The following is a 17007-nucleotide window of genomic DNA, read 5'->3' as shown; positions in this document are numbered from 1 at the left end:
TATTAATCGGGATCGGGATCCAGCTGTATAATTGATGAATACTACGTCTTTGTAGAATAAATGCATATAAGTTGCTTGGTTCCACTAAAACAGTTGGGGTTATGAAACCATAGCATCAAGAGAGCAAATAGAAAAGCCTGGTTCTGGAAGCAAGAGCAGCCTGGCCAGTTACAGCAACGTGGAAAGTTTTGCCTTTGGCCAGTTGTTTATTTCCCTTTATCCACAAACTAGTCATTGTAAAATGAGAGACTGGAAAAACATAGCAGAAAAATATCACAGAGAGAACATGAAGGTCAAAAACAACAATGGAAAAAGCAGTGTGTTCTTAGGATTCAAGTTACTCCACCCACATCAGCTTGCCTGTTATGAATATTATTACTTCCTCTGGCCATCACTAAACAATGCCTGATCCGAGCAGGGGCTATGCTTCCACAGGCCTAATTGTCTGTTCCTCGGGTGAAATATAATTGAGAGTCACCATGCCAATCACACAGGGGGAAGGGTCAATTCCAATATGCCAGTTATATCCACGCTGAAATCAAAGTTACCTTTAAAATCTGCCTATTACCTTGCACTATTTATTTCTGGATAGAAAAATCAGAAGTTTTCCTGGTTAAAAATTGGAATTTTTTAAAGCCATTATTACCACTCTGACCCAGATTTTTCCCCTGTGACTAAAAACACTTTGGGTAATTTCCATTTTAAATATTACATTAAAATTCTAGCTCTATGTGGCAGCTGTTGGACCTCACCATAGGGCGATTGAAGGATACTGATGATTTTACCGGAGAACCCAAATGTCAGCATTTGTATATCTTTTGTCTTGGGTGGGTCAGTTTCTGAGAAAATTCCTCCAGGCTCCTCCCGAGAAGTCTAATCCTGGCTATTCAGAGAGCTTTTTAAGGAGGACAAACTGAGATCCCACTGTTCAGAATACAGATTCTCCCATAATCTACCTTTAAGGTACAGCTCTTCCCCCTTCCCTCGGCTGTACCTGTTGTTCCTGAGTGCAGGATCTCTCTAACTCTATTTTTCCAGAGAGTAAAACTCCTGCCTTTTGCTGGGATGGGGAAAGAATAATGAAAAAAGTCACTTAGCTTTTAAGGGTAGGGATGAGGATCTGAGGTTTAACTGCTCCTGATACAGATTTAGTCTGTGTTCAACCACACCCCACCCACCAAAAAATCCCAGCTACCTGCCATACATTTGAAGTCACTGAAGCAACCTGGGTAAGTGTGGAGTCTGCTGCTTCAGATGATGTTGCCCTTGGATTGGTCTCTAGCCCCTTGCACTCTCTGTAAGTTCTGTCCTCTGGAGAGTTCCTCAGATGTCCAGCCAGTGGATTTTAAGTGGGACTGTTTCTGCTGGTTATTTCACTGAACGTTCAACAGAGATTACAGTGCCCTTGCATATTTCCCCAACAGGGTTTTAACACTTTGTATGAAATCCTTCTATTAATCTTACCTTTAAATTTAAAACTAGGGGCACCTGGATGGCTCAGTCAGTTGAGTGTCCAGCTCTTGATTTTGGCTCAGGTCACGATCGCACAGTTTGTGAGATTGAGCCCCGCGATCTTGGGATTCTCTCTCTCCCTCTCTCTCTCTGCCCCTCCCCCTCCAAAGAAAAAATAAATAAACGTTAAAAAAAAATAAGTTAAAAACTGAATGAAAGTATGTTATCTGGGAGAGGTAATAGTGCATTAAAGTTGCCCAGAAACTAGGTTGTTATGCTTTCTCCTTGCTCTCTCTCATCAACTGTCCCCCTCCCGCATTTAATCCTCAAGAATTCCAGAAGTTTTCTTTCCAAGTGGCCCTCCAACCCATTTTCTTTCATCATTCCCCTGCCCCCACCTCCCTGCATGTGAGGGAACGAGGGACTCTAGAACCAAACTACAATCCTCTAGGGTCCCATTTCTGCCACTTACCAGCTGTGTAGTTGTGTACAGGTTAAATGTGTGGGCTAGTTATGAATGAGAAATGGCTCCTCTCCTGCCCCCACTTGCCCCTTGAATTGTCTCCAAAATTTCAGTGCTATCCTGTGGGCGTTCCCCAGGTATTTGGTTATGGCAGTGCAAGCAGACTAATACAGTGACATTTAAGCAAGGTTTTTTGGTTTTTTTTTTACCTTTTTGAGCAAAACCTCATTTCCTTGTCTGCAACTTGTAAAATAATAACTATACCTGCATTTGTTTATTTATTTATTTTAATTAGCCCAGGCTTGGTACATGGGAAATGTTAATTTCCAATAAAACATAATAGGGAGGCCAGTCTAGTAATGATATATTTTTGTAGATGCTCTCCATTTTTTTTTAAAGGAAGGTTGTAAGTGAACAAAAGAAGCAAGGAAGGAAAAAACTGAATTAACCTGAGCATGCAGTTTTGTTCTCCAGAGAATTATCCCATCCCACCCCCTCTGCTTCATATGCGGTCAGCATGTTTGTTTAGTTGTGCACAACCACACACTGCCTTCATTATTTTCCAGAGAAGCATATTTAATAAGTGACACGATTCACAAATTTTGGAAAACCTGACTTAGATGGATGCAATGGACATTTCAAATGAAGGTTCATGAAACTGAGTAAAACATGAAAGAAACGGACAGTATTCCTAACTAGTATTCTGTTGTTCTTTTTTTTTTTTTAATGTATTAATTGTAGGTCTGGGGTTCAAACTCTGCCCCACAATGCCAAGGTTCACTACAACTACGCCAATTTCCTGAAGGATCAAGGTCGGAACCTGGAAGCCATCTACCACTACAGAACAGCCCTCAGGTAAGCGCCCTAGGACTGTTTCCCTGCTGTGCTTCTCAGGTTCATTCACTCACCCTCCCAGTGTGTGCGGGGGGGGGGGGGGGGGGGGGGGGGGAAGAGGGGGGCGGGCAGTGAACATCTCCTTGGAGGTGGTATGGATCCTGGACTCCCCATCTTCTGCTCAGTGCTCAAGTCTGTTGTGAATGTGGTAACTCTGCCTTGCTACTAATTCTTGGTGTTTTCCTGTAAAAGTTTCCATTGCTACACGATACTCAAGTGACACCCAGTCAAATACACATATGCAGGAGAACAGGAGTTGGTTGTCAAAAATACACCAGTAAACTCTGAGAACGTGTATTCCAGTGAATTCTCACTTCAGGCTTCCTGTTATCAGAAAGGATTTATATGAAGGCATTTGAGTATGGAAATGAAATAAATACCCTGATAGTTGTATTCAATAGAAAGAGTACTAGAAGACACTTGATTACCATGCTGGGAATATGTTAATAAGGGGCGTGTGTGTGTGTGTGTGTGTGTGTGTGTGTGTGTGTATAAACAGCCCTGACACTCTTCTTGTACTCATCTCCCTGTATTCATTTGGAAGAGACTATACTAAACAGAGCTTTACATGTCACTTTAAGAGAAACTACAAATGTAAGCCTATATTACCAGTGGCAGTCTCTATTGCTCTTGAATACTCACAATTGCAATCCTGGCTTTCAAGATGGTCTTATCTAAAAGATCCCACATGATAAATGTCTTTAATCTGGAACATGTGGAGGCAGGAGAACTATACATAGCTTGGAATCTCCAAATGGTCAAAACACAGACAGGTGAGTCTTCTCTTTTATTGAGTACTGTGAGACTCATGGAAGCTTTTTAGAGAGGTTTCCATACCCCTGCAGATTGGCCCCCATTTGGTTGAATTTTGGGCTAGTGTTCCACTTTGGGATATGCTTAAAGTATGCATACCAAACAAATAGATATTTCTCTGAAGCATGTACTAGCATTGTCTCAAAGCTTAGTTTGAAATCATCATTCTGAAAGTCACTGGCCTGATTTTTTAAATTATCCTTTTGAACGGTGTTCTTACATAAGTATATTATTCATCAATTGAAATATTTTAGACTTCAGGGTCTCTTAGCATTCAATATGATAAAAATTTTAAACTGTGCACGTCAAGCTCACTATCAAATACTATTCCAAAGATCCAAGAAATGGAAGTCCCAGAGGAAAATTGTAACAAAACTTTTTTTAAGGAAAATAGGTTTTTTATTTAGGAATAAAAGATCATTTTTAAGATTTAATTCAGATTTCTATTCTTTCACTGGAAGCCAGTTTACCCAAATGTTTACAATACTTCCCTCTGGTTAGTGAGTAGATTAATTTTTTTCTGTATATTTTGTACTCCAGATGTTCCACAATGAACATGTATTATTTTTGCAATGAGGAGATATCTTTTTTAAAGAGGCATATTCCTTCAAGGGTACAAATAAAGTATGTTTTGGCTTAATGGTTAATTGATGTTTCAGGATTTCAGGTGAGCATTCTTGAAGAGAAGAAAAGAGCAGTAAGTTTGCCTGAAAAGTATTCGTTGAAAGGAAGTATTTTCAGAATCTTTTAAAATTTATTGCATTCCAGCAGACTATTTTCTGTCAAGTTCAAACAGAAGAATAAGGCAGACCCTAAGGCACTGCTTGGGGCAAAAGTATAAATTACATAAAATTCTCTAGCAGCTGATTTTACAGAATTATAGTAGCTGGTTGGGTACTACCGCTTTTTTCCCATGAAACAATAAAAATAAATGTTTGCTTCGGCAACTGTGCTTCTGGAAGAAACATGTCCCTTGAGAAGTGGGGGAAAAACAATTAAAGCTATAAATACACCGCATAGTAATTAGTGAAATATTTCATCCTCTCACACCAGGCTCAAAATACTTCTGATTTAAGTAGCATCATTTTTGTGTGGATACTTCTGTGGTGAATTTTCAATGGATCTGGGTTTGTTTTTTTGTTTGTTTGCTTTTAAATAAATTGTCACTCTTTGTGCTAGAGAGAAAAGGAAAATACCAGGACTATTCATCATTTTCATGATTATTTATCCGAGATGACTGGAAGACTGCCCTTATTTTATTTTATCTTTTAATTTTTTTTAATGTTTATTTTTGAGAAAGAGAGTCAGAGTGTGAACAGGAAAGGCAGAGAGAGGGAGACACAGAATCTGAAGCAGGCTCCGGGTTCTAAGCTGTCAGCTCAGAGCCTGATGTGGGACTCAGACTCACAAACTGTGAGATCATGACCTGAGCCAAAGTCAGACGCTTAAACAACTGAGCCACCCAGGCACCCCTGCCCTTATTTTAATATTGTTCTTTCTTTGTGGAAGTTGCTGAGACAGAGCTCTCCCCCACCCCCCGCTCTGACTCCTTCCTCCGTGTTTCAACTTTAGTGTATCTGATGGTTTCCATATTTGCACACAGCAAGAAAGAGAATGATTAGGAAAATGCAGGGCTAACGGCGCTATTATCTGAAATCAGTCCCAACAATTATCCATTTTCGTTGTAATGACTGGGTAGATCCCAAAGGCAATGATGAAATTAGTCATTAGGGTTGTATCTATACCAATATCATTTTGGCTGGCTTACAATGCTGGAAATACTGCTACATTAGATTGGTAATTATATATGCCATGAATATTCTGCTTCTTTTAAACCTTATTCTATGTTTTAGACAACAAAGAAGCACCACTAACTTCTCCTCCCTTTTGGTGTACCTCATTTATTATATTTCTGTAGTGCAAGGAAAATCTCCCCTGGAAAATGCTGCAGCTGAGGTTATAGATTCAGATTAAGACCCAAATCAGCAAAGGAGAATGGCAAAACTCTTCTCTCAAATCCTCAGTGAACACAAGTGTTAGCTTTGTTTTGCTGTGAGGGGCAGCTCTCATGTTTATACCTATTCCAGGCTCTATAAAGTTCAGGATTCCATATGGTGGAATATCAGAACAGCACTGGTGGATCTGCCATTTGCCTCCAGAGCTTGCCGACCATTGTTCAAAACCTGGAGAAAGTTTCTAACATTCCATCTCACGTGAGGGGAGTAGAAAGTTCAGAGACCACCCAATATCTTACCTCTTCCTGCACAAAAACTCCATGAAATGACTCATCCAGGAAGCCCACAAGGAGAGATGGCGGCCCTGCCTGGATAAAGTGCAGAAGATACTGCATGTGCCCTTGGCCAGTGGCCTGTTGATTTGCTTCAAAAGTCAGTTAAAAGCGGAGAATTGTAAGACAAATTATGCACATTCTTGAATGATTTATTGTACCCTCAAGTTTCACATGTACATACATTCACCAGTCTTCAAATATCAAACCAAGCTTTTTCCTTTGGGTAAGAGTCAACTGATTATAACCTGCAAAAATCGCATCCATAAATCATTTCTCTGATGATCAGGTTTTGATACTTTAAAGGGGAGTAAAAATGTAATGACTGAGATTTTTCTGATTTTCCTCCTGCAGTCTTTTACAGTTACTCTTACATCTAATTCCACAGCAATTTCTTGAGCAGCTTCTCTTTTTTGAGTAGTTCCAGAGTATTTCCTTAGCTTCTATATAAATAACAGCTCTCTTTTTTTCCACATTTGTATTTTGTCAATTTGCAAAATGTTTCATTACATTGTACAGTTGCAATAAAAACTAAAACTGCAGTAAATCTGTCAATAAACACAACTGGCTTTTACTCATACAACTCAACTTACAGGATGAAAAAGGCCCAGGCTTATAGAGAAAGTTTATTAAGTTGTGGATATTTCCAGAGAATAGAGAACATCTGGAAATCTGATGACATAGTGAAGAGACTATTTTAAAAGATTTTTCACTACAGGTGATAGAGTCATGGAAATTGTTTTTCATTTTATATTTAAATTCCCTGCATGACTCAGTTACTGGTTGGTTAAAATGGGCTGGCCATCAAGAGCCCCCCCCCCCCCAACCTGGGAATGAATAGAGTTCACCTTTGTCCAGGTGAGTCAGGAAGGCCTCCCCACTGTCAGCAGCAAATTGTCCCATGTTCTATGGAACAGTTGTTCGCGTAGATGCCCTCTTCCTCCTGGCGCACTACACCCAGAGTATCTCCAGTGATTGGATATCAGTGCTATGTAGGATTCCCTCCTAATACGAGGGCTGTGATCTTCAGTCACCCAGACAGCTGTTTCTTTCTCACAGGTATGCTTTCAACATGAAATACACAGTAAATCATCTGAGATTTCCACCTTCCCATACTCCTATCAAGCAGGAGATACATTACCCTTTCCTGAGGGTACTCAAATATGCTTGGGCAGCCAGGGGACCCTTAGAGCAGCCTTTTCCATTCCCGATACATCTGTTGTTGATGTTCTAAACAGAAAATCTGAAGGGAATGAATGGACTATTCGAAGGGGATAGAAGTCCTTGACCAAGCTATTTTCTATTTGCATAATTAAAAGGGAAGAAATGTGCTTTTAATGCTCCTGTACCAAAGAAATCTCTACTAGCTATTTAATTAGCTAACACGTGGGACAGCATAGAACTAAAAATCTTCCTGATTGGAATTTTTTTAATGTTTATTTATTTATTTGGGGGGGAGGGGTGAAGAGAGAGAGAGAGAGCTGGGAGGCACATAGAGACAGGGAGAGGATCCCAAGCAAGGAATCCCTTTGTGGGGCTCAAACTCACAAACCGTGAGATCAAGACCTGAGTTGAAATCAATAGGCAGATGCTTAATCGACTGAGCCACTCAGGAACCCCTGACTGCATTTTTTTAATGCAAAAAATAGAGACTTGTCATGATAATAGCAACCACGGATAGCATTCTTTGCACTCTGTCCTGCGTGGATAACCAGAACTCTGCAAGGAGACTCCATTAGACTGTAGGAGTACATGGGGAAAACAGATAGTAATGAAAGAATCGAAGAGACAGCATTATCATTAGAGTCTAAAGAAATCTAACTATGTGTAATTAACCCACTGTTCACTAATGTTCTTAGTTTATCAATAAGATTGCTTTATATAATTCCTTTGAAAAATGCTGTCTATAAAGCTGGTAGCGTGTGAACATTTTTTTTTTCTTAAATCAGGATTTATTGGCTGTTTTAAAAGTCCTTCATTACACAGCCTATTTTAAGTGAACATTTAAAATAACTCTTACGAGTGAAAGTGACCTTGGATACCAGCTGCCATGTATTTCTGGAAAGAATTAAAATTCCAGGACCATTTGTTAGCCAGGTTTAACAAGTGGAGATAGGCTTTTCTGCCCGTGTGGTATTTTCGTTTATAAAAGTCTAAATACACTTTCCAGTATCACAAGTAGACAGTTGAAATTTTATTTTTTTGTTGATGAAATAATAACTTTACTGTATATATTTTGTGTTAATTAAGAATAGCAGTTTTATTCCTTAAATCCAAGAAGTTAAGCCCTATTTCATTTAGAAAACTAGAATTGACTCATATTATGGTCATACTTATGGACTAAATTTCTGAATGAAGGTTGTGTAATTTCTACTCAAGAACATTTCCAGGGTCACCTGGGTGGCTCAGTCGGTTGAGCATCTGACTTTGGATCAGGTCACGATCTCATGGTTTGTGAGTTCAAGCCCCTCAGGCTCTGCGCTGACAGCATGGATCTTTCTTGGGATTCTCTCTCTGCCCCTCCCCCGCTCACACTCTCTCCCCAAAATAAACAAACATTTAAAATAACAACAAAAATATTTCACTCCGTCGTCGTCGTCTTCTTCTTCTTCTTCTTCTTCTTCTTCTTCTTCTTCTTCTTTTCCCTGCCTTATACCACTTTCACTTTAAAAACTTGCTGTGCTTCCCCAGGAAACAGAATCCCTGGGGCAGGGATTTGCATGCAGGAAGTCTATTAAGAAGTGCTCTCTGGAACACCAGGGAAGGAAGCCAGGGAAGCAGGATGGTCAATGCGGGGGAGGGTTGAGGGCAGTGCAGTCCCAGGGCTTCAGCTGACCCCTTAGGAAGCTCTGGAGTTGGGAGGGCCCCTCAGGGTTGCCAAGAATGGAGGCAAGAAGTGGAACCTTTATGCCCCCTTATCAACCAATCACTGCCCCAGGCAGGGCAGGTAGCCTCTAGTGAGGCAGTTCCCCCGAGGCGGAGAGCAATGCCCAGAGAAGACCCCCCATGTGAGCTGTCAGCAAGTGCTTCAGACATGGGTGTTGTCTGGGTGCTGTAAGACAGCATCCACTACACTAGCTTATGTTACAATTTTGTATATAAACAATTATGTCAGTTTAAACAATATCACTTAGATTTTTTATTAAAATGAAAATAGTGGTGTTACCTACTTCATAGGGTTGGAATATTATAAGATAATTAATTTATTTCAAAGCTTAAAGCAGTGTGTGTATACCTGGCAGTGATAAACTCATTATATGTTATGACTGTATCCCAAATCTGACCCTTCTCTCCACCTCCACGGCCCATCATCTCTCACTTGGATTCCTGTCTCTCAAGGCCCCTGCAGCTGGCTCCATGCCCTGCACTGTCTTTCTCACACCTCACCTCCTGCACCTTGTCTTGACCACTCAGCTCCAGCCGTGTAGGGCTCCAGGCACACATCAGTCAGGCCACTTTCCTATTTAGGGACTCTGAATTTGTGGTTCCCTCTTCCCAGAACACCCTCTCACTCTCTAAACAGCTGCCTCACTCCCTTCCTTCAGGACTCCCTACTTATGTCATCTTGTCCCAAGGCCTTCCCGGGCCACCCCACCTAAGAGTGCGGTCACCACCAACGTACTCTATTCCTCTTCTTTGCTTCATTTTCTCCACTGCCTTTATCACCCTCTAACCTACTTATCATTTTGTGAATTGTCTGTCTCCCTCCACTAAAAGGAAAGCCCCACAAGAGTAGAGATTTGTGTCTTTTCCCCCAGCCTGGAGAACAATGCCAGGAATGTGGCTCTCAGTAAATGCGTGTTGGATGGATGAATGCTGCATGTAGACATCTTTTAACGGTCTCTTTTTCTTTGTGAATTACCTGAAATTTTTAAAAATGGTAATCAAGGGGGCGCTTGGGTGGCACAGTTGGTTAAGCATACGACTCTTGATCTCAGCCCAGGTCATCATCTCATGGTTCGTGTGATCACATCAGACTCTGCACTGACAGCGTGGAGTCTGCTTGGGATTCATTCTCTCTCTCTCTCTCTCTCTCTCTCTCTCTCTCTCTCTCTCTCTGTCTCTCTCCCCTGCCCCTTCCCCCCCATCAAAATAAATTAATTAAACCACTTTTTAAAAATGGTAACTGAAATACAGTGTAAAAACTAAAAACCATCAAAAGTAGATCCTTAGTTGCTTCTACAGAACATAAATTTAATCTGCCTCCAAACCCATCTTGCCCCCCTCCTCTCCAATTACCTACCCTTCTGGTTTGTCTCCTCTGAGGCTGACTCCTGTGCTCAGGAGTGCATCATTTCCAGCTACTCAGAGATTTCATTTAAAACCCTTCCTTTACTGGGCACTTTTCCATTAATACTTAAATATTCTCAGGCTTCTGCCATCTTTATTTTTTGAAATTTTTGTAATGTTTATTTATTTTTGAGAGAGAGAGAATGATAGAGTGTGAGTGGGGGAGGAGCAAAGAGAGAGGGAGACAGAATCTGAAGCAGGCTCCAGGCTTTGAGCTGTCAGCACAGAGCCCGATGCGGGGCTCGAACTGTGAAATCATGACCTGAGTGGAAGTCAGACGCTTAACCGACTAGCTACCTAGTCGTCCCTGCCATCTTTAAATAAATATGCAAACCAGCCTCTACATCTCCTGTTAGCCCTTCCTGCCATTCAGTCTGTCTCTTCCCACCTTTCAAGTAGTGAAATTTCCTGCAAGTCTCAGTGTCTTCTTCTCCCTTTGTGTCCTTCTCATCACTCAACTGCAGTTGGTTCCCTCTCCACCACTGAAACTGCTTTCCTCCAGCACACCAGCTGCCTCTAGGTGGGTAACTCCTGAGGAGGACGCTGCTTGGCAATTAAATTACTTGACTCTCAGGACACCTGGGTGGCTCAGTCATTTAAGCTTTTGACTCGACTTTGGCTAAGGTCATGATCTCATGGTTTGTGAGTTTGAACCCAGCATTTGGGTTCTGCACTGACAGCGTGGAGCCTGCTCAGGATTCTCTCTTTCCCTTTCTCTGCCCCACCCCTGCTCATTCTTTCTTTCCCTCTCTCTCTGTCTCTCTTATACACACACACAAAATAAATAAATAAAACATTAAAAATAAATATATCAGTAAATTACTTGACGCTTGGCAGCATTAATTTTGTTGACTGCTCTCTCCTTTTTAGACAGGTTCTTTTTCAGCTTTTATGCTGTCATGGTTTTTCTTCTATTTCTTGAGACTCTCCTCCAAACCCTTAATAGAGGAGTCCTCAGACCCCTCTGCTAGGTCACCTTCTTTTCTCAATCTTTGCTTTCCTCCCAAGGGATTTCTTGAGTTCCAAAGGCTTTAGTTAATGTCTGTATGCTGATTAACTCTCAGATCTATAATTTCACCACATAGCTTTCCTGTCAGAGCCATCTGTCCATCTGATTCCTGGACATTTCCACAAATTACCCTCTCTGCACCTGAGATTCACATTACCACCTTTTGTCCCAAACCTGCTCCTTTTCCTTTATTGCCTTCCTTTCTAGTTTGTGCTTAAGCTGGAGTAAAATGTTTTGTTTCCTGAGTTCTGTTTGGTTTTGCTTTCTCTCTCTGAAGCAGCCTTCCTTCCTCTTCCTATTTGTATCCCCTCCTCCCCTTCCCCCTAACTCTTACTGCCTCTCTGGTAACGCATCATCTCTCCTGGCAACACCTTGGTGATTACCATGGCTCCTGCCATGAGCTCCTGTCTCTTATACTCCCCTCCTTCTGCTTTGTCTCTTTCTGCCCTGTGTGCTCTGACCATAGTGAACTAAAGTAAGTTGGTGTCCTTGTCTCTCCCTCTTCTGCCACGGGACCTCCTTGAGAGCAAGGGCTGCTTTCTCTTTATTTCTGTGGGCCCTTAGTAAGTGCCCAATAAGTGATTGTTGAAAGAAAGACTGAGGGAATGTAATGCATAAAATATCACAGGCTCCCTTAGAGTCGGAGGACCCCTCTGTAATAACAAGCACTGTTTCTCAGTGGGAGAGCCGTCAACAATTTAGATGGAACAGCTCTTCATTATGCAGGGCTGTCGTGTGTATCACAAGGCATTTAATACGCCTAGTTTCTGCCAGTCGTGACCACCAATTCCTGAGGTGGATATTCAGGATATGTACCCTTCTCCTTCCCTGTCCCTCATGATCTTCTTCATTGGCAGTTATTGATTAGGAATATGGACACACTTTTCCTGCAGAGTACTATTCATGCTACAAAGTGTTATTACAGTAAGGATTCCATGCGCACATTGATCTGTCACGTAGGACTTTGGATTTCCTTACAACCTTCAATGTAGCTTTTAAAATTGCATGTGTCTGAAATTCCACTTGGTGTTCAGTGTATCAGAAAGGCTTGGAGGAAGTGCCTCTGGTGCCTGTGGGGATCATTTGCTTTAGATGATGAAGGATTGACAGACTTTGGGATAAGGGTTTGACAAAGAACATTCCTACATTCTTAAAATGGAGAGAGTGATGTGTCCTTCACATCTGAGAACCCACGGCACAGGAGAGACAGATGGATACAAGATGACTTGAGTGTTCACTGGCTTAGTGATGAAGAAATAATGGATGTTATTCTGACTGATAGGAGCAAGCTGAAGGCCATTGACAACAGTGGCGACAATGATTTTTTTGGAGGGTGAGAAATCCATGAGAGAAGAAGAGCTGGTGGCTTCAGCCTGACATGGGTTCATTAGGTCTGTAGGGGCAGCCAAGTACTACTACCCAGAGGTCCTGCAACCAATCCCAAAACATTAAATGTTTGTAGTGGAACAGGTATGATGATGGGTATGAAAAGATAAGAAGGCCATTATGTTATTGACCTTACTGTTATAGAGAAAGCAACTAAAGGACAGACATAAATTCAAAATCACATAGCTAGAAAGTCACACATGGCTTCTGACTCCAAATACAGTTATTTTTTTTCTACTCCACCAGAGCAATTCCCCACCATCTGCCACAAAAACCAAAGGTCACTACAATCACCCCAAGCCTCTGAGAAAGGTTAAATTATGTTTACCATTTTCTATTTCAAAAAGCAGAGACGTATTTAATTGAATACATTTCCCAACCTCTAGAGTTAAATTGTCAGGAATCAGGAAAATTCAGCCGCTTAAAATGACTCATTTCCTGAGGGCATCAGAGAACAGGGTTCTACTCTAAATTATCTCGGAAAATCAATTGGGCAGAGTCCTTCTGGATCACTGTGAGAAGTCATCCATTGTGAGAGGTCAGATAATTTAGTTGGCCCTCTTTAGAGAGTGTGTCACATTTCCCAAAATTGCTTGTGAGGTTTTTTCCAAAGCTATCTTAAATAGTACAAAAAGAAAGTGGTAAGACTTGTTTGTTAATGGCAATTTCAAAAAAGTAAAAAAGCAGATCAATAATCAGTGTTACCTGGTACATTTTAGTGACATGATAGTTCAAATCTTATAACAGGAAAGCACTTAAAAAGTGCCAGAGACCAATCTGGTTGAAAATATGCTGCTGACTCTTGAAATAAAGTTTGCTTTGGACATTTTTTTAGTCCAATGAAATTCAGATTTTATGGTTGAATTTTTTTCCCAGCCATGTTTTTCTTTTGGATTTTTTTTTTTCTCAGCAGGAAATAGAAAATAAACATCTGCCCTTGGCGTAGTTAACCTCAAATAAATTAATGTGTGGAATGAAAATCAGACAAATAAATCACGGTGTGTATATTCTAAAAGGAAATTGCAAACTGAAGCACATGATACAATATTGCTTGCACAGTGAAATCCTTATAGGGTAATCAAACGATAAAAAATTAAGAGCATCCTTAACTTTTGAACACATTGTACAAAATTCCAAGTAAATGACTGAAAGAAAATATAAAACCAAACTTTGGTCATATATATATCTTATGTCTCTGGATCTTCAGGTGATCTGGAGGTTAAAGCTTAAGAACAGTAGATGAGAGAGTATATATACATCTTGTGCACTCACTGAATAGCTTTTTCTAATACTATGCTTTTCCGAGGTACCAGGATTATTTTGTACAACAGGTAACAAATTTTTCCAGTGCATGAGAATCTCAATAGCCAAGTGTCCTGAGTATTGAGTTTATTCTATTTCTGTCACTGAGAACTAGTTCCTATAAAATCATAGGTGAATGGATTGGCCAAAGAAAAAGAGGAGAAATTATTCTAAATGGAAGCTCTAATTTGTAGCAGTTTATTTATTTGCTGAAGGTCAAATGACTCATAATGTTTGGGGAAAATAAATAGATTTACAGGAACAGGAACAGAACACATGTGTCTGAGATTTTTTTTTTTTTAATCTATTACCTACTCAATTTTTTCCCTCAACTCTAAAATAGTACAGTAATTCTACTTAAAGAATTAGGAGGCTTAAAGGAGATAATGGAAGAAAAAGTACTCTACAATGTGAAGTATCATTAATACATCCCAGGTCCCTTTGGACCCATTTTCTTTTATTCCTGCTCCCCCACCCCCCAGTGATGTTGTCAATGTTGCTTCTCAGAGTTAAGGTGACTGGGAATGAAGGGGAGTCATAGATCCTCAACTACTTATTTTATCAATCCTGCTTAAGAAAACACTGCTAGGTAAAAATTAAGAACCCCTTAAATGCTCAAATGGATGTTTTCCTATCAAGAATATAAATTATCCAGGGTTGCCTGGGTGGCTCAGTCAGTTGAGTGTCTGACTCTTAGTTTTAGCTCAGCTCGTGATCTCACAGTTCTTGGGATGGAGACCCGCATCAGGCTCTTCACTCATAGCACAGAACCTGCTTCAGATTCTCTCCCTCCCTCTTTCTGTCCCTGCCCTGCTCATGCTATCTCTCTCTCAAAATAAACATTAGCAAAAAAGAATACAAATTATCTGATATTTGAAAAAAACTCTCTTCAGTTCATAGGAACTCTATCTCTATGTTTAGGTTTCATTGTTAAAGAGGAAGAATAAACTTCCTTATACCCTGGAACTACTTGACAATATAACATATTTCCTCTGTCATACATTTTTAAGAATTTAACTCACTGAAATAAAATGACAATAATTAAGAAATAGCAAGAGAGTCCCCATAAACAGCACAAATGTTGGGTAAGACTATGAGAAAGAAAATCCAGGAGCTGTTCACATTGATCTTAAAAGAAATAGGTTTGAGCCCAAATGTCCACCGACTGATGAATGGATAAAGAAGATGTGGTATTATATACAATGGAATATTACTTGGCAACCAAAGAGAATGAAATCTTGCCATTTGCAATAACCTGGATGGAACTAGAGTTTATCATGCTAAGCGAAATAAGTCAGTCAGATAAAGATAAATATCATCTGATTTCACTCATATGTGAAATTTAAGAAACAAAAGAGATGAACATAGGGGAAGGGAAGGAAAGATAAGATAAAAACAGAGAGGAAGGCAAATCGTAAGAGACTCTTAAATATAGAGAACGGCAAACCCTATCAAAATAACACCAGCATTCTTCAGAGAGCTAGAACAAACAATCCTAAAATTTGTATGGAACCAGAAAAGACCCCACGTAGCCAAAGAAATCCTGAAAAAGAAAACCAAAGCTGGAAGCATCACAATTCCAGACTTCAAGCTGTGATCATCAAGACAGTATGGTACTGACACAACAACAGACACATAGATCAATGGAACAGAATAGAGAACCCAGAAATGGACCCACAAACATATGGCCAACTAATCTTTGACAAAGCAGGAAAGAATATCCAAGGAAAAAAGACAGTCTCTTCAGTAAATGGTGTTGGGAAAACTGGACAGCAACATGCAGAAGAATGAACCTGGACCACTTTCTTACACTATACACAAAAATAAACTCAAAATGGATGAAAGACCTAAATGTACACAGGAAACCATCAAAATCATAGAGGAGAAAACAGGCAAAAACCTCTTTGACTTTGGCCACAGCAACTTCTTACTCAACATGTCTCTGGAGGCAAGGCCAAAATGAACTATTGGGACCTCATTAAGATAAAAATCTTCTTGCAGAACAAGTTACTTGCAATCCAAGGTTTACTGTATATATACTTTTTCTTTTATTCCTTCACTGTATCCTTTGCTGGAATAAATCTTAAGCCATGACAGTAAATAAAAAAAAAAAAAAAAAAGATAAAAATCTTTTTGAAGGAAGTGAAAGAAACAGTGAAGGAAACAATCAGCAAAACTAAAAGGCAAGTGATGGAATGAGAGAAGATATTTGCAAATGACATATCAGATAAAGGATTAGTATCCAAAATCTATAAAGAGCTTATCAAAATCAACACCCAAAAAACAAATAATCCAGTGAAGAAATGGGCAAAAGGCATGAATAGACACTTTCCAAAGAAGATGTACATATGGCTAACAGACACATGAAAAAATGTTCAATATCACTCATCATCAGGGAGCTACAATCAAAACCACAGTGAGATTCCACCTCACACCTGTCACAATGGCTAACCTTAACAACTCAGGCAAGAACAGATGTTGGCAAGGATGAGGAGAAAGAGGAGCCCTTTCGCCCTACTGGTGGGAATGCAAAGTGTTGCAGCCATTCTGGAAAACATATGGAGGTACCTCAAAAAATGAAAAATAGAACTACCCTATGACCCAGCAGTTGCACTACTAGGTATTTATCCAAATGATACAAAAATGCTGATTCAAAGGGGCACATGCACCCCAATGTTTATAGCAACACTATCAACAATAGTCAACGTATGGAAAGTGTCCAAATGTCATTGACTGATGAATAGATAGTGAGGATGTGGTATATATATTCAATGGAATATTACTTGCTAATCAAGAAGGATGAAATCTTGCCATTTGCAATAACATGGATGGAATTAGAATGTATTATGCTAAGTGAAATAAGTCAGAGAGAGACAAATATCATGATTTCACTCATGTGGAATTTGAGATACAGAACAGATGAACATAGGAGAAGGAAAGCAAAAATAATATAAAAACAGAGAGGCAGACAAACCATAAGAGATTTTAAATATGAAGACAAACTGAGGGTTGCTGGAGGGGTGTTGAGTGTGGGGGAAGGGCTAAAGGGCTGAGGGGCATTAAGGATGACACTGGTTGGGATGAGCACTGGGTGTTATATGTAAGTGATGA

At 40.1% G+C, this 17007-nt stretch overlaps 1 protein-coding gene across 4 annotated transcripts in view; it reads left to right on the top strand.

The window, feature by feature from the left end:
• Positions 1 to 17007, top strand: part of TMTC1 (transmembrane O-mannosyltransferase targeting cadherins 1) — a 275746-nt gene that overhangs the window by 196716 nt on the left and 62023 nt on the right. For all 4 annotated transcript variants that reach the window (XM_053226105.1, XM_053226103.1, XM_015074929.3 and 1 more), the window contains one exon: positions 2657 to 2770. In XM_053226105.1, coding sequence (XP_053082080.1) covers positions 2657 to 2770 — 114 coding nt within the window. The remainder of the gene's footprint in view (positions 1 to 2656; positions 2771 to 17007) is intronic.

This window comes from Acinonyx jubatus, chromosome B4, assembly GCF_027475565.1.
Source record: "Acinonyx jubatus isolate Ajub_Pintada_27869175 chromosome B4, VMU_Ajub_asm_v1.0, whole genome shotgun sequence".
In the NCBI taxonomy this organism is placed as follows: Eukaryota; Metazoa; Chordata; class Mammalia; order Carnivora; family Felidae; genus Acinonyx; species Acinonyx jubatus.
The sequence above is the reverse complement of the archived record's forward strand: the minus strand, read 5'-3'. Positions and strand labels throughout refer to the sequence as shown.